The sequence below is a fragment of the Artemia sp. Qi Xiang Cuo genome, chromosome 4, assembly GCF_049724085.1.
Source record: "Artemia sp. Qi Xiang Cuo chromosome 4, ASM4972408v1, whole genome shotgun sequence".
Taxonomy (NCBI): domain Eukaryota; kingdom Metazoa; phylum Arthropoda; class Branchiopoda; order Anostraca; family Artemiidae; genus Artemia; species Artemia sp. Qi Xiang Cuo.
Window position 1 is genome coordinate 10748782 of NC_142797.1, and position 26375 is coordinate 10775156.

A 26375-nucleotide genomic window follows, 5' to 3' on the forward strand; every position below is an offset into this window, starting at 1 on the left:
ACAAAAATATTTCTTAAAACATCAAAAATAGTTCTTACAGAATATAAAAAGTTCAAACAAAATCAAAATTGTTCTTACGAAACATAAATAATTCTTAAAAAATATAAAAAGTTCTAAGAAATCCAAAATAGTTCTTACAAAACAAAAATTATTCGTAGTAAATACAAAAATACTTTACACAAATCCACAATAGTTCTAACAGAGTAAAAAAATACTTGGTGCAAAATACCAAATACTTGCTTCAAGACACTAAATTTCTACTAACATCACAAATATTTATTATAGCATACAAAAAAAATTAAAAATTTTACAAAAAAAAATTCTTAAAAAGCAGAAAAAATTATTGAAAAATACAAAAAGTTTTAAGAAAATAAAAAATAGTTCTTAATAAACAAAAAAAAATATATAAAAAATAAAAAAACATGTACACAAATCAAAAATAGATCTAACAGAGTTAAGAATATCTTCTGCAAAATATGAAATACGTGTCACAAAGCCCGGAAATTCTAACAACACCGAAAGTAGTTCTTACAGGATACAAAAAGTTCAAACAAAATCCGAAAATAGTTCTTAAAAAACAAAAATTATTCTTACGAAATACAAAAATATTTTAGACAAATCCAAAATAGTACTAACAGAATAAAAAATAGTTGTTGCAAAATTCGAAATACTTGTTACAAAACAAAAAGATTTCTAACAACATCAAAAATAGTTCTTACAGAATATAAAAGTTCAAACAAAATCTAAATTGTTCTTACGAAACAGAAATAATTCTTAAAAAATATAAAAAGTTGTAAGAAATCCAAATTATTTCTTACAAAACAATAAATTATTCTTAAAAAATAAAAAATAGTTAACACAAATCCAAAATAGTTCTAACAGAAAAAAAAATACTTGGTGCAAAGTACAAAATACTTGCTTCAAAACATTAAATTTCTAAAAACATCCCAAAAACTCTTGGATACACACAATACGGAAATTTCATTCAAGAAATTATACAAAATATTTGTAAGTAAGTAACAAGCTCTTTATTGATTTCACCTCTTGAATATACAGTACAGATACTTCATTCAAGAAACGTGATTAAACACGTTTTGAAACTACATGCTATTTGTATGCCTTTCCTTGGCACCTTCCAAACGAGCGGGGTTTCCCACTGGTTCCTACACATTGCAAAAAGTGAGCAGTACGAAAACACCCCTTTTTCAACCAGACTGGTTTTTTAGGTAGCAATCGGAATAGATATGTAACGTCGACATAGCTTTATTACATTTTTTTAAGGTTCATTTAGACGAGGTGACGGGCGCCCACGTTACCACGTCTAAATGAAGCTTAAAAAAATGAAATAAAGCTATGTCGACTTTACATATCTCTCCCGATTGCTCCCTAAAAAACCAGTCTGGTTGAAAACGTGGTGTTTTCGTACTGCTCACTTTTTTGCAATGTGTAGGAACCAGTGGGGAAACCCCGCTCGTTTGGAAAGGTGCCAAGGAAAGGCATACAAATAGCATGTAGTTTCAAAACGTGTTTAATCACGTTTCTTGAATGAAGTATCTGTACTGTATATTCAAGAGGTGAAATCAATAAAGAGCTTGTTACTTACTTACAAATATTTTGTATAATTTCTTGAATGAAATTTCCGTATTGTGTGTATCCAAGAGTTTTTGGGATGTTGTTAGAAATTTAATGTTTTGAAGCAAGTATTTTGTACTTTGCACCAAGTATTTTTTATTCTGTTAGAACTATTTTGGATTTGCGTTAACTATTTTTTATTTTTTAAGAATAATTTATTGTTTTGTAAGAAATAATTTGGGTTTCTTACAACTTTCTATATTTTTTAAGAATTATTTCTGTTTCGTAATGACAATTTAGATTTTGTTTGAACTTTTTATATTCTGTAAGAACTATGTTTGATGTTTTTAGAAATCCTTTTTTTTTGTAACAAGTATTTCGAATTTTGCAACAACTATTTTTTATTCTGTTAGTACTATTTTGGATTTGTCTAAAATATTTTTGTATTTCGTAAGAATAATTTTTGTTTTTTAAGAACTATTTTCTGATTTTGTTTGAACTTTTTGTATCCTGTAAGAACTACTTTCGGTGGTGTTAGAATTTCCGTGCTTTGTGACACGTATTTCATATTTTGCAGAAGATATTCTTAACTCGGTTAGAACTATTTTGGATTTGTGTAAAGGATTTTTTCTATTTTTAAGAATAGTTTTTGTTGTTTAAGAACTATTTTTGATTTTCTTACAACTTTTTGTATTTTGCAAGAATTGTTTCTGCTTTGTAAGAATTATTTTTGGAATATGTTTGAATTTTTTGTATGCTATAATAACTATTTGGGATGTTGTTAGAAATTTAGTGTCTTGAAGCAAGTATTTGGTATTTTGCACCAAGTATTTTTTTACTCTGTTAGAACTATTGTGGATTTGTGTAAAGTATTTTTGTATTTACTACGAATAATTTTTGTTTTGTAAGAACTATTTTGGATTTCTTAGAACTTTTTATATTTTTTAAGAATTATTTGTGTTTCTTAAGAACAATTTTGATTTTGTTTGAACTTTTTATATTCCGGAAGAACTATTTTTGATGTTTTAAGAAATATTTTTGTTTTGTAACAAGTATTTCAAGTTTTGCAACAACTATTTTTTATTCTGTTAGTACTATTTTGGATTTGTCTAAAATATTTTTGTATTTCGTAAGAATGATTTTTGTTTTTTAAGAACTATTTTTGGAATTTGTGAATTTTCGTGCTTTGTGACAAGTATTTCATATTTTGCAGAAGCTATTTTTAATTCTGTTAAAACTATTTTGGATTTGTGTAAAGGATTTTTTCTATTTTTAAGAATAGTTTTTGCTGTTTAAGAACTATTTTCGATTTTCTTACAACTTTTTCTATTTTGCAAGAATTGTTTCTTCTTTGTAAGAATTATTTTCGGAATATGTTTGAATTTTTTGCATGATATAAAAACTATTTGGGGTGTAGTTAGAAATTTAGTGTGTTGAAGCAAGTATTTGGTACTTAGTACCAAGAATTTTATATTCTGTTAGAACTGTTGTAGAGTTGTGTAAAGTATTTTTGTATTTATTACGAATAATTTTTGTTTTTTAAGAACTATTTTGGATTTCTTAAAACTTTTGTATTTTTTAAGAATTATTTCTGTTTTGTAAGAACTGCTTTGGATTTTGTTTGAGCTTTTATATTCTGTAAGAACTATTTTTAATATTGTTAGAAATCTATTGGTTTTGTAACAAGTATTTTGTATTTTGCATGAACTATTTTTTATTCTGTTAGAACTATTTTGGATTTGTCTAAAGTATTTTTGTATTTTGTAAGAACTATTTCCGGAATTTTCTGAACTGTTTGTATTCTGTAAGAACTGTTTTCGATGTTTTTAGAATTTTTTCTATTTTTGAAAAGCATTTTATATTTTGTAGTAACTATTTTTTATTCTGCTAGAACTATTTTGGATTCGTTAAAAATATTGTTTATATTTTATAAGAATAATTTTAGTTTTGTAAGAACTATTTTAGAACTTCTTGTATTTTTTAAGAATTATTTATGCTCAGTAAAAATTATTTTTAGAATATGTTTGAACTTTTGTATTCAATTAGAACTATTTGGGATGTTGTTAGAATTTTCATATTTTGAAGCAAATGTTTTGTATTATGTAGCAAATGTTTTTTAATCTGTTAGAACTATTTCAGATTTGTGTAAAGTAGTTTTGTACTTTGTAAGAATAACTTTGGTATTGCAAGAACTATTTTGGATTTTTTTTAACTTTTGCAAATTCCACTGACTTCCTCCTGGCCATTTGTCAGTTCCTGACCAGTATTATTAAGTGGTGTAATCACTCTATCATAGAATCCCAGTCTGTTTATATAACGTAATGTAGTACTCCACAAGCTTTTATCATATTCAAACAGATTACAGTTCACTAACCAATAACCATTTAGGGTTAACTTACCTTTTTAGGGGGTGACCAATTTGGGGTTCTCCTACATGCTGAATATGAAAGTGTGTTCCCTGGCATGCTGGATCTGAAAGTGTATTTTCTACTCATGATTTGATGGAAGATTTATCATCTGTTGAAAATATAATATTTTTAAAATTGATTAAAGTTAAATTAGAGTCGTCTATTAAACGTTTTTAAATTTTTAAAAATTTAATATCCTTTAATTTATAAATCCAAATGTACATAAAAATTAAAAAAAAAAAAAAAAAAAAATCTATCTGGTCGCTGAAGCATTTTCGTGTTTTGGAACCATTTAGGGTTCTCCAACATGCTGAATATGAAAGTGTGTTCCCTGGCATGCTGGATCTGAAAGTGTATTTTATACTCATGATTTGATGGATGATTTATCACCCGTTGAAAATCTACTATTGTTACAAGTGCTTAAAGTGAAATTCGAGTCGTCTATTAACCGTTTTGAACTTGTGAAACATTTAATAGCCTTTAATTTCTAAATCACAATGTAAAGAAAAATTAAAAAAAAAAAAAAATCTCTTTTGTCACTGAAGCATTTTCATGTTTTGGAATGCTTAGCATAACGATATCACGGGGTATAACGATATCACAGGGAATTTCATTGCGTGATTTAATAGACTAAAGCGTCTCACATCTCTACCATTATACAGAAGGCTATGTTTGTCCTTTATCTGTGTTTTTACAAGTGTCCTTAACTGTTTTCTTGTTTCACTCGAATCGTTGTCAATGTTTAAAGTTATTTTTTCACCGTTTTTATTTTTTTGTTGATTAGTTTTGGTATCGGTCCATATTGGTCGCTTTTCGGGTGGTTATTAATTTCATTAAACCAAATAATCCTTAAAAAAAAAGAAAGAAGAAGAAAAATTTATTGATGAAATAAAAAACCCAATTTTAAATATAAATTTTACAAAAAAATATTTTTATGTTTTTTTTTGTGCGCTATGTTATAGTGCAATAGAAATATACAAAAAAAATTTCAAAATGAAAGTAAGGAGAAACACTAAAACTTAAAATGAACCAAAATTATTACGTATATTAGGGGGGTTCCCTCCTCCTCAACACTTCGCCTTTCACGCTAAGTTCATATTTTGTTCAAATTCTTTAAAAATGACCCCTGAATCAAAAAGCTCGCTTAATTAGAATAAATAGCTCTTTTGAAAGCAATAAACAAACTTTAGCCTAAAGAGTGAAGTATTGACGAAGGGGCGAACCCCCTCATATACGAGGCGAACACCCTCATATACGTAATAAAAACATACGAATATAGAAATTCGTTACATAAGTTAATTCGTAAGGTACATCTGAACAAAATTTCGAGAAAGCCATTTAGCAAAAAAAAATTAGTATACGAATTTCGTTTTAATTATTAATGTACGGTGAACCAAAATCAAAGCTGCATTAATTCAAAAACGAAACGTTCAGAAATTAAATTAAAAAAAACAATTTTTTTTAACTGAAAGTAAGGAGCGACATTAAAAATTAAAACGAACAGAAATTATTCTGTATATGAAAGGGGCTGTCCCCTCCTTAACGCCTCGCTCTCTACGCAAAAATTTGACTCTGTCTCACGACTTTATTTTTTTTAAAACAATAAAAAACTTTAGCGCAAAGAGCGAGGCGTTGAGGAGGGGACAGTCCCTTTCATATACAGAATAATTTCTGTTCATTTTAAGTTTTAATGTTGCTCCTTACTTTCAGTTAAAAAAAACTTGTTGTTTCAATTAATCAATACAAAGATTGCAAAAAAAGCTTCTCTTATTTCAAACCCATGAAATAAAATATGATCGTTTCCAATTTGACTGCAAAGAAATGCTAAGGCTCGTTCAATTTGTTAGCTCTGTCGACGTGATAGAAAAAATGTGCGTTAAAGCCTATTTGGATTCATTTTGACTCGAAGTTCTAATTAGTCTTTGTCGAAAGTATGTCAACATCTATTATTTTGCTCAGACCCTGAATCCGGTAGTCGATCTATCTGTGCGCTTACTGTAGTTCTGACAAGGTCCAAAAATCTTCTGAGTAACTTCAACGGTGTTTTTTTTTTTACTTTAATGGAGAAGACCACCAAAGTCATAACCTGTAAAATTCTTGACAGACTAAGCTCTGGCTACTCACTCAGTGAAGGGACTTACAAAAAGTCGACTAGAGTTCAAACATAAAACGGCCAGAATAGCTGTGACTGTCGAGCAGGGTTGGCACCACCCTACTAGAAGACCAAAAAGTGGTATTTTCCAGAGCTAAAGTTTACCGTTAATGAGACCAACTATGGCAGGGGGAATTAAAAACGCTCAGAAATAAATGAAATTCGATTTGATGACAAAAGAGGATTATTGTGATTATTCTTTTGAATGGAAACCTAGTAAAAAGAAAAAGAAAAGATTTTGCAAAGTAAAGACAAAGAAAAGTAAAGTAGTAATTAAATACATAAAAAGGTTCTTTATGTCCAGAAACCGAATTTTAAGGTCACAGTTTCAGTTTTGGCTAGAATTCTGGTTGTTGGTATAAATTCTATTCCTTCTTGAGCAGTTGCTTTTGAAAAATATAACGTTTTAGCTCAGGATGACCAAAGTGTCTTTTTGCTGTGAAGCCTCTTATTGTTGACCACTGATTCTCGGTGATTTTTGAGTGATTTTGATGACATATTGGTGATTTTCGGTGATTTTCTTGGTGAAAAAATGGTGATTTTTGGTGATTTTCTTAGTGAAATACTGGTGATTTTTATTTCGTTGTGGTGGCAACCCTACTGCCGAGGGTAAAACTCTAAGTCGACACTAATTCAGCTATTGTCAATTAAAACCTAAAGGCCCATCGAACTCTATGTATGTATGTACGATCTCTTGGTATTATTTTGACGACGGATTTTTTCCTCCTTTTCCATTTGGTTAACAGAAAAATGCAAAAGTTTTTGGCAAAAACTGAAAAGAAAACACTTTTTAATTATCATCATAATTAGAATATTTTGGTTAACCTTTAATCTATTAAATATAGAGCAATTTTTTCAACTAAAATTAAGGAGCAACATTCGTAGTTCAAAAATGCTTGTTAATCTAATTTCAGGGCCTTGTGTTTCAGGCGAGTCGTTCTTAATTAAGTGGGATGTCAAACTTTAGCGTAAAAAGCTAGGTATTGAGGAGGGGGGTAGCCCCCTCATATAAGGCATGATTTCTGTTCGTATTAGGCTTTAATCTTGCTCTTTACTACCAATTGAAAAAACTTTTTATTAGATTTCAGATAGTTTTTCAGAGACTGCCGTGAAATCCCCCCCCGCGACCATGAAAAATACTCCCACGGACAGTACCTCCCAGGCAAGGTCCTCCCGTTGCAAGTCCCCACCCCCGGCACGTCCCCTTAAAAAAATTTTATTTTCACTTAAAATTTCCCCAGGAAAATTTCAGGCGCACAATTAGGCGTGGGATATTCTCCTAAGCCTACTTTCACTTGAGAAAGGTTTGTTTTTTATATTAGTATGTGATTGTTTTTTCAAATCATTCCCGAAATCCCCCCTCCACGGAAAATTTTTCCTGGAAATCTCCCCCTCCCAACAGAAATATTCTCCCATGAAAAAGTCTCCCACGAAGAATTTTTTCTGCAGAAAAGACCCCATGTCCCCCAGAAGCCCCCCCCAGATGATACCAACCCTGCGGAAGATTTCCCCCGTCCACGTCCACTGGGAGATCTCCACGTGTCAAATTGAGTCGCCCCAGAGAACGTTCGACAAATCCTGGACCCTACAATGAAATCTGGCAAAATCCCCTGTGTAAAATGTCCTCTGGAAGGTTTACCCCCGGGAACTTCCCTCCCTACGGAAAGTCCTTCCTGTGAAATATCGCCCCTGCGAAAAATCTCCCGCCCACAACAAAAAAAAATCCGTAGGCTATACTTTCCAATGCTAACAATGGGCAAATTTCATACCTTACATTCTTAACCATCACAATACCTTTACGCTAATACCTCTTCGCAAAAAATTCGCAAATCTCGTAAACTAAAGAAGTAATTACATCACTGTTGATAGCTCCATCATTAATCTCCAATCATGTAAATGCACCACTCATTTTTTTCCTCTACTAATATCCTTACAAATAAAAACTATTCCCTTTGAATTCAATTCTCTTACTAATATGAATTGTAAAGAAAACTAAAAAGATATACAAGTTTTTTAAAGATACACCGGTTTTTCCGATACGGATCTAATCTAAAAAAAACTAGTATATCATGAAATAGAAATTCAGTTAATTGTGTCAGAAAAAACTTGAACCAGAATAGATTATGATAGATGCCTGGCTCGTGGTAAGGCATATTACGCAATCACTGGTCGGAGTGCATTCATAAAATGAGTGTCACATTAGAAAACCTGTCTTCTAAGGCATGTACCGTTCATAGTAATAGGTAACTGGACCGTGGTAAGGCATATTACGCAATCACTGGCCGGAGTGCATTCAAAAAATGAGTGTCACATTAGAAAACCCGTCTTCTAAGGCATGTACCGTTCATAGTAATAGGTGACTGGACCATGGTAAGACATATTACGCAATCACTGGCCGCAGTGCATTCTAGCTTACTACTTATATATATATATATATATATATATATATATATATATATATATATATATATATATATATATATATATATATATATATATATATATATATATATATATATATATATATATATATATATATATATATATATATATATATATATATATATATATATATATATATATATATATATATTATTTTCCGTAAAATTAGGTCAATCTAAATCATCCAGGGGGACTGACAAAGTCGAAGACACGATTACTCCCGAATGAATTGCTTAACAGTTACATTAGCTAGCTTTTGCTTTATCGATGTTGGATTTTCGTCAAGATCCATCAGCCCATTGAATATCTATATCTTTTTTATACTAATATCTTGCTGTAGCTAAATTTGAAATTAACACATTTTGTATTTCTGGAATCATCATTTGATATGAACATTATATTAAACTTTAATTCCTAGAGTTTCAGTTTCTATGACGAGGGTTGTTCTTTGCCTACCATTTATTACAATGAAGGATTTGGTATAGTCTTCTCACACGCCTAACTGAAGAAATGGATTGGCTCTTAACTTAATTATTCTCTAATGAAGTTTCAGAATAACAAGCTACCCAAGCAATATTGAAAAAATAAGATAAATCCACATAAAAATAAAATTTATCGGTAAAATAAAGATAAAATTTTATCCGGTCTGTATTTTTCTTTTCATGAGGTTCTCTTATTTACACACCCATTGGCTAGAAACAAACGTCTAGAAACAAACGTCTGATTTGCCCGATGACTCAAACAGCTGAGCCATTACTAATGGCTAAGGAGCGTCGGGCTCGCTTTTTTTGTAAGATTGATAAGTCGAATAGCCTTCATCCTGCTATGTGCCAGTAAATTATTCGTTTTTTATTATCTGTATCTTACTTTTATTATATTTTTTGCTGCATTATTCGAAAAGGTATGTTTTCTCTTTTTTTTTTTTATTCTTTTTTTTCATTTTTTTTTGCTCCATTTATGAAACCTTTTGTGTTCTTTTGGGTAATAAAGGTATTGATTAATTGATAATAAAAAAAGAATATTTTGGCAACCAAAAAACTTTATTTATTTCTACTTTCCTTATAAGTTTAGAACAGGGTTTGCAACCTCTTTTGGCTGCAATCCAAAATTAGCCAAGCATGAATAATAAAGGAACGTATGAATTAGTGATGTTTCCATTTAAAAAATACCAACATTACCAAACAACCATGGGTATTATTTCATTCAAATGCTTCAAAAATTAAAATTAAAGTACAACCTGGTATATCTTCGGAATTTCTGCATTGTTTTATGGCGAATAGCATTGCATTGTTTTGTTTTCGGGCATAACAAAAAGCTCATTATACTATGTTTTGAAAGTGTCAAAGAAAAGATGAATTGAAAGGATTTCCCTAAGTTAATGGTATTGGTTTCCATGATACCAGCATCTTCAAAAGAAGTAATCTGCCCTTATTTGAAATATCGTCTCTTGGTAGGATTTCCACCTCTTGGCAACGTGTTTAGCGTAAAAATCGCGTTGCTAAATGAAATTTCCCACGGAAATGGAATAGTCTATGATCAGTCTATAAATTTCATTTATAAGGCTAATTAATTAATCTATAAATGCTAGTGTAATAAATTAGTTCATGGTAATTAACAGCGATAAAAGAGCGACTGATGTCTATTCAAAAATAAAAATAATCCTTTAAGACAAATAGTGGAACTGTAAACCAATATTGAACGAATCAAGTAAGCTATAAGAACTAAATAAACCTTAAAACATTTATGATGTCGAGAGTACCTGTGAAAATTATTAACAGAAGAAAACATAAATATTTTTTTATAAGGGTGGAAACAACCAGTTTTTGTCATTTTATAAAAAAAGGAACACCGGACCTCCCCTTAAGAATGGGTATAACCAGGGCACATTTAACGAGAATATGCCACGTTAGACTGCTTTCTCACTCAGCATCGTAAGTTGATCAAGCTTCTGGTGAACGTATAAGCGTATCAGCTCAACGTATCATTTAATTTTTTTTTTACCAGGGTGCTTAGTATAGCAGGAATTGTCGTAGACGCGTCGAAAGAGGCTCATTTAATTGGAAATTGAAAGCTCTAGTGCCGTTTATAATAGCCAAAAGTCTAAATCCATCTATTCATGTGGTAAGGTACGTGTGTCACCACTTATTGGTGCAAAAATGATGCTACACAACTTACTGGAGGGAAAAGCCCCTGGTGGCGCCAAATATTATAATGGGATTCCCACGCTTACCACAACATCTCTGCAAATATATGACATGTTAGCGCTCAAATTACAATATTCCCCACCCCAGGGTATAATAACGTGATCGAACGGTCAGAAAGCCAAACTCCAAGGCCAAGGGTGCACCCAACCCGGGTCTCCACTACAATCTCTAGCTATTGCCTCGGAAAGTAACCGGACCCTCTTGTCGATATAATAATTGACGGTATCTCGCAACTCTATTCCTAACCTGTCTGGGTTCCTGGAAAAATAGTCTACACAGCCGTAGAAAATAGCGTACTTGCAATCTTCCAGAAGAAGTGTAATTCCACAAAAACACATATATTAATATCCCCACACGAGATCTCAACGTCAACTCTCAATACAGACTAACAAAAAATATTAGGACATCGGCAGAATCTTGGCACTTGGGATATGGCTCAGTGTGACGCGGGGCAATCAAATATATCAGGTCCCTAAATTTAATTTGTCCTTCACATACTTTCAGAATCAATGACTTGAATTTGAGGAAACCCATGCGATGACTCATACTGAATTGTAATCACAAAGATTTACTTTCACTTGCAAAATCGTTGCCTTGGCGACGAGAGAAGCTTACAATTGAAATTTATCTTGTAGGCAAATATAAATACAGAAAAAAATAGGTCATTTATCTGAAAAGAAAAGAAACAGGGGTGGAACCCCAACACCATCTATCTGACATTCTATATTTTAAAGTTAAGTTTATACCGTTCTTTAGGAAAAAATCTTAGTTATATCACGATTCTGGCACGATAAATGTAGACATTTATGCTAATGAATCCAATGAAACAAGTGGCTTTTTCTTTTGGTGTAGGTTGCGAAATCGCAAAATTTTGCGAGAATCATAAACCTTAAACTAAATTGAATAGAAGATAGAAAAGATTGAGTCACATAGAAAATAGGGCGTCTTTAATTTCCTTATAGCAAGTGGGACAAGACGCTCTTAAAGGGTGAGTGATATGAATAAAAATGACAGCATCAAATTCAGTGCATCAGATACACTTATTGTGGAAGTCTCAAGCTCTTATTTACAGAAATGCAGAATTTTGCTTTTTTCCTAGAAGAATATGTGTTTACTTGTTTGTTTCATAGTTTTTTTTTCTCAAGGATGATCATACCAAGACAATAGTCCTGAAATGTCGCAAATAGTCTCTTTTAAAATGAAATTTACAGTGTGCTTATTAATAAACAATAAGATTGTGCCACTTCATCAAAATATGAAACCTCAAGAAATAATCTATTATGTCCGAAATTTTTGAATCCCCGTGAATTTTCAGATAAGTATACAAGAATATTTAAAAGGGGGAAGGGGGTTGGAAATTTTCATCTAATTTCAGGTGATTGCTAAGAGTATTTTGATCTACGCTTGTAAAACGGGTGCTATGGGGCGATAGCTCTTTTTATTGCAGAAAATTTTGTATGGGTAACAGAAAAGATTGCACTCATCTGCATGCCATAGCAAAAGCAAAAGATATGGGCGGATCATGAGTGTCACGAGATAAATTCCCAGGAAAGTGAGGAGGCAAGTGCAGCTAGAAGCTTTATTCTTAGCAAGATTTAAATGGGAATATTGCTCATTCTCCTTGTTATATACATTTTTAGTACTTTTCTACATTAGTTCATAAAAATACAGAAAAAGATTAGAGGAGAAGGATTAGAAATTTACCTCTAATCTCCTTTTAATAATAAGACTATTCTCGGACTATGGCTATAATAAAGGTGCTATAGGAAGGTAACTCTCTTTTATTCTATAATTTTTCTTGGCGACATAAAAGATTATGTTAATGTGATTACCTGGAAAAATAATGTAGAGGCGAGGTGCATCTTGAGTGCTTCCAGAAATTTTCTCAGGAGGCAAGGGAGAGAGCCAATCTTTACTATGATTTCCGGTATAGCTTATTTGAAGAATATTTGGCCGGTAATTTTATTCCGGACTATTGAAAAATCCGGCTTGTTTCAATTCTGGCTGGAAATCCCGCCAGGACCCAGATTTCCCAGCATTGTTTGTAAAACACTCAGAAATTAAAAAAAAAAGTTCTTCAACTGAAAGCAAGGAGCAACATTAGAACCTAAAACGAAAAGAAACTATTCCACAGAGCAGGAGATCACCCCCTCCTTAATACCTAGCTTAACCTGACTTTTTATCAAAATTCCCTAAGAACGTCTCCTGTAATAGAAGGGTCGTTTATAGGATAAACCTATTTTGCACCCCTCCCCCTAAAAAAAATCCTGGATCCGACCCTGGATCATACTGTTGAGAAGTATTAAACTAGTTGTTCATAAATATGGAACGTAGCTCTTGACCGTTTTAACGATAGACCTAACCACTATAAAGTGTCACATATTTGCACAATATATTTAGGACATTGAACAATAGATTCTATTATGGGAATAGTAAGAGGGTTCCAGTTTGTAACGCACATATAGGGGATGTATAAGTGGAGCTACTAGTCCCTCAAGGTGTTGCACCTGTGCAGTATAAGCGCAGCCTATGGATTTTAAACGCTTCCCTATACAACTAGCCAGCTGACAAGATATCCAAGTCACACCCTTATTTTAAATGGTCAGGTGCAATGACGCAATCTTGTTTCAGTATCAAAAAACCCTTTTCTTTTCCCTTCAATCCAATATTAGCCTAATATATCAGACGCCATTTTTGTTTGTCATAAGTCGTAGCCATTTTTGTTGTATAGTGTAGACGCCTATTGTTTTCTGGAATAAACCAGAACCCCATTTATTATCCTTCCTTTGTCCCAGGACCACTATAAATAGAAGCCCTCATACAATGCCCTTGTGTCCGGGGGTACTATAGATAGAAGTCCCATGCGATAACTTCGTGCCCGGGGCACTATAAATAGATACCGGAAGGAGATTCTACATCAGTCGTATTTCAGATTTTAAAAGTTCCACATTTTTATGTATTTTGTTCTGGTTAATATATTCTAGAAGTAGCCTACTGCACGCAAAGAGATTTCCTACGTTTCGCATACTAGAATGACGTGTTTCTTACACCTGCGATAATCGGCACAGATACAGAGAACCTTTATTTCGAGATATTGCACCTGTTCAATAAGTAATGCTTTGTAGGGAGTGATAAAAGATAATATTGTTGATTCTTTTTAATTTATGTGTAGTAATAAAGGCTAAAGGGGACTACACGATACTTAAATTGTCTATACTCTTAGGTATTGAAGACTCGTCCTAAACAACAAATCTTAAGAAAAGAGAACTTTGTAAATAAAATTGCTTTTAATTAAAAAACTACAACATTATTAAAACAAAGAAAAAGCAGATAGAAAACACGACAAACAAAAAATGAAATGTGAAAAAGCTTATAAAGAACAAAGTATAAGCAAAAAGAACCATGCATCAAAGACAAATACATCCTAGCAATAATATTCAGACGATCAAGGTTGATATTAGATAACAATTTAGGCCATATTGAGGTATTTCTTAGACAAATGAAAAAAACAAACAAAAAACATGCTTGAATAGACGAAAGGTATTGGTCCTAGCAGGCGATTTGAGAGAGGGAGGGTTGATATCAGACCTAAATATTTAGGGACTATTTTATTATTTTGAGGGCTTTTAGTAAAAATATCTTGTTTCTTTGGGTCCAGATTACACCTCCCCCCCACTTTACGGTATTGCTGCCTCTGAAACAGGAGGCTAAAAATGCGTATAGATTTTCGGTGATTCTATATGAATTGAATATCTCAGAATTTTCACACAATAGGTTTGCGGGCTTCTTTTGGCTAGAATTGTTGTTTTGTATGACAAATTGGCTGAAAACGCTCCTTACACTGACATAGTCTTTTTTGACTAAAATAGATGTCTATGTAAACCGTTTGTTTTTTAGGATTAACAGCACCTTTTAGAAACGAACGTAACGTACGACATTGCTGCCTCTGAAACAGATGGCTCAATATGCATACAAATTTTTGATAATTCTAAATCATTTCACTATCTCAGAATTTTTACACGATAGCTTTTAGCCCTTCTTTCGACTAGAATTCTTGTTTTTGCATCAAAAATCAGCTAAAAATGCTGCTTTTCAGTGGCACAGTCTTTTTCGGCTAAAATAAATATCTATGTAAACAGTTTATTTTGTAGGATTGTCAGTACCTTTTAGAAACGAACGCACTCCGTACGGCATTGCTGCCTCTGAAACTGGAATTTCAATATGCGCATAAATTTTTGATAATTCCGAGTCAATTGATTATCTCAGAATAATCTCACAACAACTTTTCGGCTTACTTTTAGCTAGAATTGTTGTTTTGTACCACTTATTGGCTGAAAATGATGCTTTGCAGTGGAATAATTTTTTTTGGCTACTAATGTCCATGTAAACACTTAATTTTGTAGGAGTTTCGGTGGAAAAATGTTGAAAATGTCCTAGGGGCGATGATTTGGGGGAAGGAACGTGGATGGTAGGTGACAGGTGTGTAATGCCATGGTGCGATCTAGACTTTTTTTATTTCTGTTTTCGTGGAAGTTGTTGCATGCTGATTCTGTTCGTGAAACTCGTTACATGTTGATTTTTCTCTCCGTGAAAACGTACATTGATTTCTTTTCTCTTTGTGAAACTCGTCATGTTCGCAGGACTCGTTGTGAGTTGATTTTAATTCGTGAAACTTGTTGCATGTTGATTCTTCTCTTTGTGAAACTCATACATTGATTTTGTTCTCACGAAACTGATTTTATTCAAGAATCTGATCGCGTGATAATTTATGATCGTTAAACTTAATTAGTGCTGATTTTTGTTCGTGAAATTTATTATATGTTGTTTTCTTTCTCTTCGCGAAATTTGTTTATTGAGTTATCCTATAATGAAACTGTTTTTTTAAGAATTCCTTGCATGCTTATTATTGTTTGTGAAACCTGCTTCATACTGATTTTTTCTTCATGACAATTGTTTTATGTTCTTTTTTTCTCTTCGTGAAACCTGTACATTCACTTTTTTCTTCACAAAAACTAATTTTGGTCATGGATTATGTTGCGTGATGATTTATGTTCATAGAACGTTTGATTGCTTATTTTCGCTCATGAAACTTGTTACATGTTGAAAATTAGTTTCGCGAGGAGAAAAAATCAGGGAACAAAATCAGTTTCACAAAGAGAAAAATCAACATGCAAGGAGTTTCACAAACGAAAATAATTACCAAACAAGTCCTACGAACATGACGAGTTTCACAATGAGACAAAAAAATCCATGTATAAATTCACGGAGAGAAAAATCAACATGTAACGAGTTTCAAGAACAAAATCACCAGGCAACAAGTTCCACGAAAAAAAAAAAAAAAATTCGTACACCCACCACCATGGCATTACAATCCTGCCCAGTGCCATTCACGTGACATCACCCGCTCATTGCTCCTAGGACATTTCAAACCTTTTCCCACATAATATTCTACAAAATAAACTGTTTACGAATACATTTATTTTAGCCAAGAAAAGATTATGCCACTGCAAATCAGCGTTTTCAGCTGATTTATAGTACAAAACAACCATTCTAGCCAAAAGAAGGCCAAAAAGCTATTTTGTGAAAATCCTGAGATAGTCAATTGATTCAGGATTATCAAAAAATTACGCATATTGGACTTCCAGTTTCAGAGGCAGCAATGCCGTACGGGGCACTTTTGTTTCTAAAAGGTTCTGCTAATCCTACAAAATAAACTGTTTACATAGACATTTATTTTAGCCAAAAAAGACTCTGCCACTGCAATGTAGCGTTTTCAGCTTATTTGTGATGCAAAAACAAAAACTCTAGTCGATTAAGGGGAGAAAAGCTATTGTGTTAAAATTCTGAGATAGTCAAATGATTTATAATTATCAATAATTTAAATGCATATTCAGCCTCCTGTTTCAGAGGCAGCAATGTCGTACGGGTTGCGTTCGTTTCTAAGAGGCGCTGCTAATCCCACAAAATAAACAGTTTACATAGAAATTTATATTAGCCAAAAAAGACTATGCCACTGCAAAGCAGTGTTTTCATACGATTTGGGGTACAAAACACTAATTCTAGCCAAAAGAAGGACGAAAAGCTGTTGAGCGAAAATTCGGAGATAGTTAATTGATTTAGGGGTACCGAAAATTAATAGCACATTGAGCCTCCTGTTTCAGAGGCAGCAATGACACACAATATGGGGGGGGAAGTCTGAACCAAAAGAAACGAGATTATTTCATTATAAGCCCTCACAATAATAAAGTACAGCCTAAAAATTTAGCAATAATATCAACCATTCCTCCCTGGAATTGCCTGCTAGGACCCATACCTTTCATCTATTCACGCATGTTTTTTTTATTTGTCTCAGAAATACCTCAAAATTGTCTAAATGCTAATCTAATATCAATCTTGACCGTCTGAAAATGATTGCTAGGATATATTTTTCTTTAATGCATGGTACTTTTTCTTATACTTTATTCTTTATATGCTTTTTCACGTTTTTTGTCGTATTTTTTAACTGCTTTTTCTTTGTTTAAATATTGATGTAAATTTGTTTCAATTAATAGAAATATCATTTACATAAGTATGTGTTCTTAAAATATTTTATTTAGGACTAGTCTTCAATACCTAAGCACTTACACAACTTAAGCATCTTGTAGTCCCCTTTCGCCTTTATTACTAAAAATACATTAAGAACAGTCAACAATATTATCTGGTATCGCACCCTAAAAAGCATTGCTTAATGATAAGACACAAATTCTGTAAATATATACATTTCTGTCTGCGTGCCAATTATCGCAGGTGTAAGAACACGTCATTCTAGTAAGCGAAACATGAGAAGTCTCTTTGCGGGCAACAGGCTATTTCTAGAATTATTTGAAAAAAACTACGTTTTCTAAAGAGTTAAAGAGGCTGAGTTACAAGGTCGAACCTTAAAACGTACAGGGATTAGGAGGCACAGTTGGGGGGCTGCCGCCCCCAAACCCCCCGCTTTCGCAGCCTTTAAATAAAAAAAAAGTTCTTTAAACTGAAAGTAAGGAGCGACATTAAATCTTAAAACGAACAGAAATTATTCCGTATATGTAAGGGGTTGTGCCCTCCTCAACGCCTCGCTCTTTACGCTAAATTTTGACTTTATAACAACTCTTTTTTTTAAACAATAAAAAATTTAGCGTAAAGAGCGAGGCGTTGAGGAGGGCGCAGCCCCTTTCATATACGGAATAATTTCTGTTCGTTTTAAGATTTAATGTCGCTCCTTACTTTCAGTTTAAAGAACTTTTTTTTTATTTAAAGGCTAGAAAGCAGGGGGTTTGGGGGCGGCAGCCCCCAACTGTGCCTCCTAATCCCTGTACGTTTTAAGGTTCGACCTTGTAACTCAGCCTCTTTAACTCTTTAGAAAACGTAGTTTTTTTCAAATAATTTCTGCACGTTTTTGTACAGTTTATTACTTATTATTGCTTGACTAACTGTTACCTGATCGTGTCAGGAGTTAAAGTTGGGGGCTGCCGCCCCCAAACCCCCGCTCTTGAACATTCTTGTGTTAAGGTTTTTAATTCCTGAATACTCAAATCACGTCGTACAGGGTGCCTCCTAATCTCTGTACGTTTTAAGGTTCGAACTTGTGACTCAGCCTCTTTAACAGCCCCCCAACTGTGCCTCCTAATCCCTGTACGTTTTAAGGGTCGACCTTGTAACTCAGCCTCTTTAACTCTTTAGAAAATGTAATTTTTTTCAAATAATTTAAAAAAGAAACTGAGTTTCTTTTTTAAAGTTTAAATTCAGCATATAAAAAATTTGCTCTGATGGTGAATCGAACCCGGGTTTTCCGCCTGACAGTCTGGAGTATCAATCGCTGGACTAAAGAGACACAATTATAATTGTTTTTTAGTAAATGGAATCTATTTTCGACGCAAGCAAATTCCCACAAAACTTGATATTTGGTTTTTGGAAAACAGGGAAGGAGTGATCATATTGAGCTGAAATTTCGAGGATAAGCTTCCAGGCCCCAGAAAAGCTTATCCTCTAAATTTCAGCCCGATCAAACAACGTTAAAGGGGGGTTGTAGTGGGAAAAATTAACATGGGCTACTATAGGAATACGAGGTTTTTCGTAAATTTAAATTCGGGGGATAATTTTTTCGGTCTGAAAATATCAAAAGGCCCTAACAGGTCAAATTCTGCTTCGAATGAGTCCTCATTCAACCGGATCAGTTGCCAACTGTGGCCTGTAGGCGTGGATAAGAAAAAAAAGAAATGATGATGAATTTTAAGTGGCTATATTTGGTTTTTTGAAAACAGGGAAAGAGTGATCGAATTAAGCTGAAATTTCGAGGATAAGCTCCCGGGCCCTAGGAAAGCTTAACCTCTAAATTTTAGCCCAATCGGACAACGTTAAAGGGGGGCTGTGGTGGGAGGGTCAAAACTTCCGGCCCAGTTTACCCCATGAAGATAAAGTTGGAGGAGAATGAAATTTTGCAAGTTTCTTAGTTTGAGCTTGGGCTACAAAATGCAATTACTGCCATCTCTCTGCGACCTCTAGGACCTGAAATCGCTTAACATTGTGGTGGGTTGCCTCTTTATAGAGGCACAAGTGTGCCTCCTTGATATATTAACCAGAAGGAAATATGGGAAATAGTGGAACTTTCAGAATCTGAAATAGAACTGATGTAGAATCTCCTTTCCGGTATCTATTTATAGTGCACCGGGCACGAAGGCATTGAATAAGAATTCTATTTATAGTACCTCCCAAACAAAAGGGCATTGTGTGAGGGCTTCATGTTGCAGGCCATAAACATCTGCAAAAGGAAGTTAGTAAGACAAAGTTGGGTTATTGGGCAGTTAATGGGAACGGGAAGGGGGCAGAATTTCCTAAAGTAGTTTTAGTTGCTTGAAAGGGCATTATACTGTAACACTGCAGGAAATTGATATTTTAAGAGAGCCAACGAACATTTAAAGATTTGGTTTAAAGTTTTGCATTTTGGTACGAAGTATGAAGAAGGGAAACTCAGTATTAAAAAGGGTGTTTTATATTCAGTAAGGGCTCTGTCTATTGAATCGGTAAAGCACTGGGTATGGCTTCTTTACTAACCTGCTTAAGATCCTGATTCAATTGGTCATTTCTTTCCCATTACAAATATTAGTCAGGTTTCAAGTGAGGGTAAAAACGTGAAGGGACCTGCTATTACTGTCCAATGTTTTATCTAGATTCCACAGTGAATTTCAATTAAATAATCAATTGAAACACTGCAAGCGTCATGGCTACCAGTCCGTGGAGACGGTTTCGGGCGATAAGGCCATCTTGCGGTTCAAAAATTTTCAGAACACGCTCTTGAAGAGCGACAAGGTGGTATTAATCATTGAAGCTCCACTCATGGATGTGTACGATCCATCAAATTTGAATCGTCATAAGGAACACGAAGCCATTGCAGTCTCTTTTGCCAATGCGGGAAGAGACTCTAGTAATACTCTAGTAATACTATGCAATTGGTAGATGTTATTGAAATACTGGGGGGATTGTGTAGGCGCAGCTATGGCTGCACTTATTAAATCAGCTAGTACGGCAATTTCACGACCGCGCAACAAACATTATCCATTGACTCTATCATCAGAAGACAATTTGGCTACCAAAAATAGGGAAATATGCTGAGTGTGTAACAAGAAAATTACTGAGGGTAGTGGGGATACGAAAGTCCACAGCCATGACCATTTGCGTGAGCCTATTCAACAGGAGGGAGTAACTTCGCGGGGTTGTGCATTAATTGTGTAATGTAAATGTTAAGCAACCATACTTTCTACCGGTTTACATGCAAAATTCTGACTACAATTTGAATTCATATTTTTAGCGTTGGTAAGTTTCCAGAAAGGTAAAGTTACAGATGGAGCATGGGTAGATGTTTTTTTTCTCATAACAACATATCCAACCCGTATGAGCAGGTGCTAGTCTTAGAATTTAAATGAGAAAAATTGGTAATGGTAATACATGCTTGAATAAAATCCGTTTCTTGGATTCCTATAGCTTCTTCCCCAAATCTTTAAGTCAATTGAGTCAAGTACAAAAAAGCGATGATTTTCATAGTTTCCTCCTCCTAAAAGTTGCAGATGGCACATGGGTAGATGGTTTTTTTCTCATAACAAGATATTAAACCCGTATGAGAAGGTGTTGAAATGTATTTATTTATTAGCGTGTAACGACATACCCGTACGGGTACTACAACTCCGCTTCGAGGATATGTGAGAAAAAATTACCGCCCATCGAAGAGTTTTATGAATCCCTTCTTGATCGTCAATGCACCACTGCCGATTATGAACTTTCCAAGTGGGTTTGGGCTAAAGGCGGTAAAAATGGGTGGGATTATTGTAAAATATACCTGGAAAGTAATGTATTGTCGTTGTTGGTTATTGTCTGCAAAAAATGCAATACAAAATTAGTGGATAAAATTCATGAAGAATGTTGGTTGGATATAGGGTATTATTTTTCAACTCCTCATCTGGTGATGGATTTAATTCTTAAAATTAGTGATGATAAAATAGGTCTGATTGACGTGGATTAGCACTTATTTGAAGGGAAATCCCTGTGTCGAGGGTATGTTTTCCATAGGGATCGTATCCTGGAAACCGATCCGACAGGATAACGCACCAGTGAAAAGTCGACTGCCGTTTTCATGGATATGAATTTCCTTTATCCGTCGGCAATTTTTTACTTTTATTTGCCATGTGGGAGTTACCAATGGCTTGATAGTACTTCTGCTCCAAATTTCCCCAACATTTACACTGCTGAGGAGAATGGACCACAAGGATGGTTTTTCGACATTGGTGGTGAAATACCTTTTGGAAATTCATAACTCGGTATAAGACTTTGTTTTCCCGTGCATAAATCGACTGGTGCATAGGGACTCTTTGAGTCTCTGTAATTTTTCTTTGGTAGAGAATAAAGGTTTGCACTGGACACCTTCAAAATAAAAGCTTATTGTCGACTTTGAACCGAAACAGAATATTGTTGTACACCACGTTCTTTTGCAATGGATGCTGGACAAGTATTTCAAGGTAACAAAAATTCATAGAACCTGCCAATTCGATCAAAAGCTATATATGAAGACGTTTGTTGACACCTTTGTCAAGACACGGTCTGAAGCGAACAAAAAGGTCGAAAAAAGATCTTTGAACTCATTTTGAATTCAGCCTTTGGTAAACTGTGCGAGAGTGTACGCAATAGGAGTCGTTGTGACGTTGTGAGTGACTCAAAATAATGTGCCCGATTAATTACAGATAAATAAAATTCACATCGTTCACGATCATAGACTTCAATATAGTCCTATTAAATAGAAAGAAGAGAAATGTAGTATTATATAAAAAGACTGCTGCTGGCAGTACCATTTTAGAAATTTGAAAAAACTCATGGTGGAGTTTTATTAGAATTAGTGTAAGCTCCAAGGGCCGGGTAGGGACAAGTTCAAGTTCATTACGTGGACAAAGATTCATTATGGTTATAAGTTAAAACTGATAATTTATTAGACGATTTAAAAAAAGATACATATATGAGCTCCCGAATGGATTAAACCCACTGGGACGAGTCCATTTATCTGGAGCTATTAAACCACCAAGCCCAAATTCAATTGTTAAAATTAGAATCCGAGACGGGGAGTAACTTGATATCCCAACCGTGTCCGAAGGTTTTCTGTGTGGAAACGCACAATGAGAATACCAAACAAGCCTGCAAGGGGGGATCGTCACACTATGTAAAGGAAAATTTCAACAGTAGCGTTTATAGGAACTTTTTAGCGAATAATTTAATTCCAAGAGCAAGTGTCATGGCCATTAGCTCTTTTAAGTATACAAACTATACAGTTGGAGTAGAAAAAATGCCATGTCCACTATATTGGACAAAGTTTATTTACGCGCGGAAGCTATGAGGGTACTACTACACGGTCATTACCTGACTTCAGATCGAGTTGAATGGGTAAATTACAGAAAACAACTCGGTCTGGGGAACGCCATCTAGTTGGGGGAGGGGAGGCATTTTTCCGTCTCCAGCTCAGAATTTGTCTATTTCTTATATGTTTATTCACTTTCGGTGTTTTTATATTTTTTTCCTTTGTGCAAATAGCTAATTTTAAAGTGTTTAAATATATTCTTTCTTACGTAAAGTGGAAGTTTTCAAGCGTTTATATCTATTTATATATTTTTTATTTTTCTTGTTAACGCCTGGCACTGCCACGGGTCCCCTGCTAGCCGCCTTGGCACCCTCTGACTGCTGGCCCACCGTACCCTCTGGAGTAGGGTCCAGCCCCCCGGTTGGCATGTTCAATGGCCATTGTAAATATGTTTTTAAAATATTTGTACTTATTTATGAATTAAGGAATCCATATATTCCATTTTCTGAATATTTTTTCGTCAAAATTAGTTTAGGTTTGGTTAGTTGTATTTTGAAATTGGAAGAGTATGTATCATAAGCAGCGCAATTGCGCTGCCTAAGTAAATAACAATTTTGGCATAATGTATTTTTTTTATCCCTACCCGGGCACTTCGTATCGAAGGAGTTGTCGTAGTAATTTTGAAAAGGGCTCATTCGATTGGAAATTGAAGAAGATAGTGCTCTTTTTAATACTAGAAAGTGATTGGACGGCAACTAGCCCCCCCGAGCCCATCATTCCTCCAAACACACCCAATAAAAATTTTGAGATAGCCATTTTGTTCAGCATAGTTGATTTCCGGATGGAAAATATATTTTTGAGGAGGACACTCCCCCACAACCCTCAGGGCAAGGGTTTTAAGTTATGCCTGAGGGCATCTAAGAACGATTTTGGCACAATGTATTATTTATTATTTTTTCCTTTAGAGCAGGACACTTCGTATCGAAAAATTTGTCGTAGAAACTTCAAAAAGGGCTCATTCAATTGGAAATTGGAGTGGCTTGTGGCCTTTTTAACAGTCGAAAGTGATTGGAAAGCAAATAACACCCCTTCCACACCCACCATGGTCTGAAATGCATTCAATCAAAGTTTTATGATAGCCATTTTGTTCAGCGTGGTTGATTTCCGAATATAAATTATGTTTTTGAGGAGGGCACTCCTCAGCCCTTTCAGAGAAAGGGTTGTAAGTTATGCCCTGGGGGCATATAAGGTTTTTATAGAAGGCGTTGTCGTAGAAACTTCAAAAAAGGCTCATTCAATTGGAAATTCAAAAGGCTAGTGCCCTTTTTAATAGTCGAGTGATTGGAGGGCAACTAGCCCCTTCCTTGCCCATCATTCCCCCTAACACATCTAATGAAAATGTTGAGATAGCCATTTTGTTCAGCGTAGTTTATTTCCAGATAGAAAATATGTTTTTGAGGAGGACTCTCCCCCACAACCCTCGGGGCAAGGGTTTAAAGTTATGCCCTGAGGGTATATAGAACGATGTTGGCAGTTGGCACAATGTATTATTTATTATTTTTTTCCTTTAGAACAGGGCACTTCGGTTCGAAGAAATTATCGTAGAAACTTCAAAAAGGGCTGATTCAATTGGAAATTGGAGTGGCTTTTGCCCTTTTTAATAGTCGAAAGTAATTGGAAGGCAACTAGCACCCCTTCCAAGCCCACCATTTCCCGAAACACATCCAATCAACATTTTGAGATAGCCATTTTGTTCAGCGCAGGTGATTTTCAAATAGAAATTATCTTTTTGAGGAAGACATTCCCCCACAGCCTTTATGGCAAGGGTTGTAAGTTATGCCCTTTGGACATATAAGGTTTTTATAGAAGGCGTTGTCGTAGAAAATTCAAAAAAGGCTCATTAAATTGGAAATTCAAAGGGCTAGTGCCCTTTTTAATAGTTGAAAGTGATGGGAAGACAACTAACCCTTTCTCTCACGCCCACCTTTTCCCCAAACCCATCCAATCAAAATTTTTACATAGCCATTTTATTCAGCGTAGTTTTAAGTTCTGGAAATGGGGGTCTTTGAGGATGGTAACCCCCCACAGCCCTCAGGGCAAGGGTTGTAAGTTATGCCCTGGGGGAATATAAGGTTTTAATAGAAGTTGTTGTCGTAGAAACTTCAAAAAAGGCTACTTCGATTGGAAATTCAAAGGGCTAATGCCCTTTTTATAGTCAAAAGTGACTGGAGGGCGTCTAACCCCCCTCTCACGCCCACCTTTTCCCCAAACCCATCCAATCAAAATTTTTAGATAGCCATTTTGTTCAACGTAGTCGTAAGTTCTGGATATTAGGTCTTTGAGGATGGCAACCCCCCCACAGCCCTCAGGGCAAGGGTTGTAAGTTATGCCCTGGAGATGTATAAGGTTTTAATAGAACGCGTTGTCGTAGAAACTCCAAGTAGGGCTCATTCGATTGGAAGTTGAAACGGCTAGTGCCCTTTTTAATAGTTGAAAGTAATTGGAAGAAAACTAACACCCCTTCCACACCCACCATTTCCCCAAACACATTCAATCAACATTTTGAGATAACCATTTGTTCCACGCAGTTTAAAGTTCAGAAAATTATACCTTTGAGCAGGACACTCCCCCAGAGTCTTCAGGGCAAGGGTTATAAGTTATGCCCTGGGGGCATATAAGTTGATATTGAAATTTTTGTCGTAGAAACTTCAAAAAGCGCTCATTCAATTGGAAATTCAAAGCTCTAGTTCTCTTTTTAATAATCGAAAGTTATTTGAGGGCAACTAACCCCCCTCCCACACCTACCTTATCCTCAAACACATCCAATCAAAATTTTTATATAGCTATTTTGTTCAGCGTGGTTTATTTCCAGATAGAAATTATGTTTTTGAGGCGGACACTCCCCCACAGCCATCGGGGCTGGGGGCCTATAATGTTTTTTTAGAACGCGTTGTCGTAGAAACTTCAAAAAGGGCTCATTCGATTGGAAATTGAAATGGCTAGTGCCCTTTTTAATATTCGAAAGTAATTGGAAGCCAACTAACCCCCCTCTCAAGCCAACCTTTTCCCCAAACACATCCAATCAAGATTTTTAGATGGCCATTTTGTTTCACACAGTTTCTTAGATCAAAAAATTATACATTTGAGCAGGACACTCCCCCTACAGTCTTCAGGGCAATGGTTATAAGTTATGCCCAGAGAGCGTAAAAGTTTTTATTGAAATCTTTGTCTCTAGAAACTCGAAAAAGAAATCTTTCGATTGGAAATTCAAAGGGCTAGTTCCCTTTTTAATAGTGGAGGGTGATTTTAGGGTAACTAATCCCCTTCTCATGCCCACCTTTTCCTCAAAGACATCCACTCAGAATTTTTAGATAGCCATTTTATTCAACGTAGTTGAAAGTTTTGGAAGTTAGGTCTTTAAGGATGACAACCCTCCCCCCCAGCAATTCTCAGGGCAAGGGTTGTAAGTTATGCCCCGGGGGCATATAAGGTTTTCATTGAAAGCAATGTTGTCAAAACATCAAAAAGGGCTTATTCAATTGGAAATTGAAAGGACTAGTGCCCTTTTAATAGTTGAAAGTGATAGAAGGGTAACTAAACCCCCTCTCACGTCCACAATTTCCCAAAACACATCCATTCAAAACTTTCAGATATCCATTTTTTTCAACGTAGTCAAAAGTTCTGGAAATTATGCCTTTTAGGATGATAACCCCCTCAGAGCCCTCAGTGCAAGGGTTATAAGT

The 26375-nt window shown here is 34.7% G+C and overlaps 1 protein-coding gene across 2 annotated transcripts in view; it reads right to left on the reverse strand.

Moving 5' to 3' along the window:
- The window catches only part of LOC148952777 (small ubiquitin-related modifier-like), a 68843-nt gene extending 57699 nt beyond the window's left edge, over window positions 1–11144 (reverse strand). Inside the window, exon 1 of one of the 2 annotated variants that reach the window (XM_089087422.1) lies at window positions 11076–11144. In XM_089087422.1, coding sequence (XP_088943548.1) covers window positions 11076–11116 — 41 coding nt within the window. In that variant the 5' untranslated portion in view covers window positions 11117–11144. Of the gene's footprint in view, window positions 1–11024 lie in introns of both variants that reach the window. The other variant, XM_089087421.1, reaches the window with a different exon arrangement.
- Between the last annotated feature and the right edge of the window lie 15231 nt (window positions 11145–26375).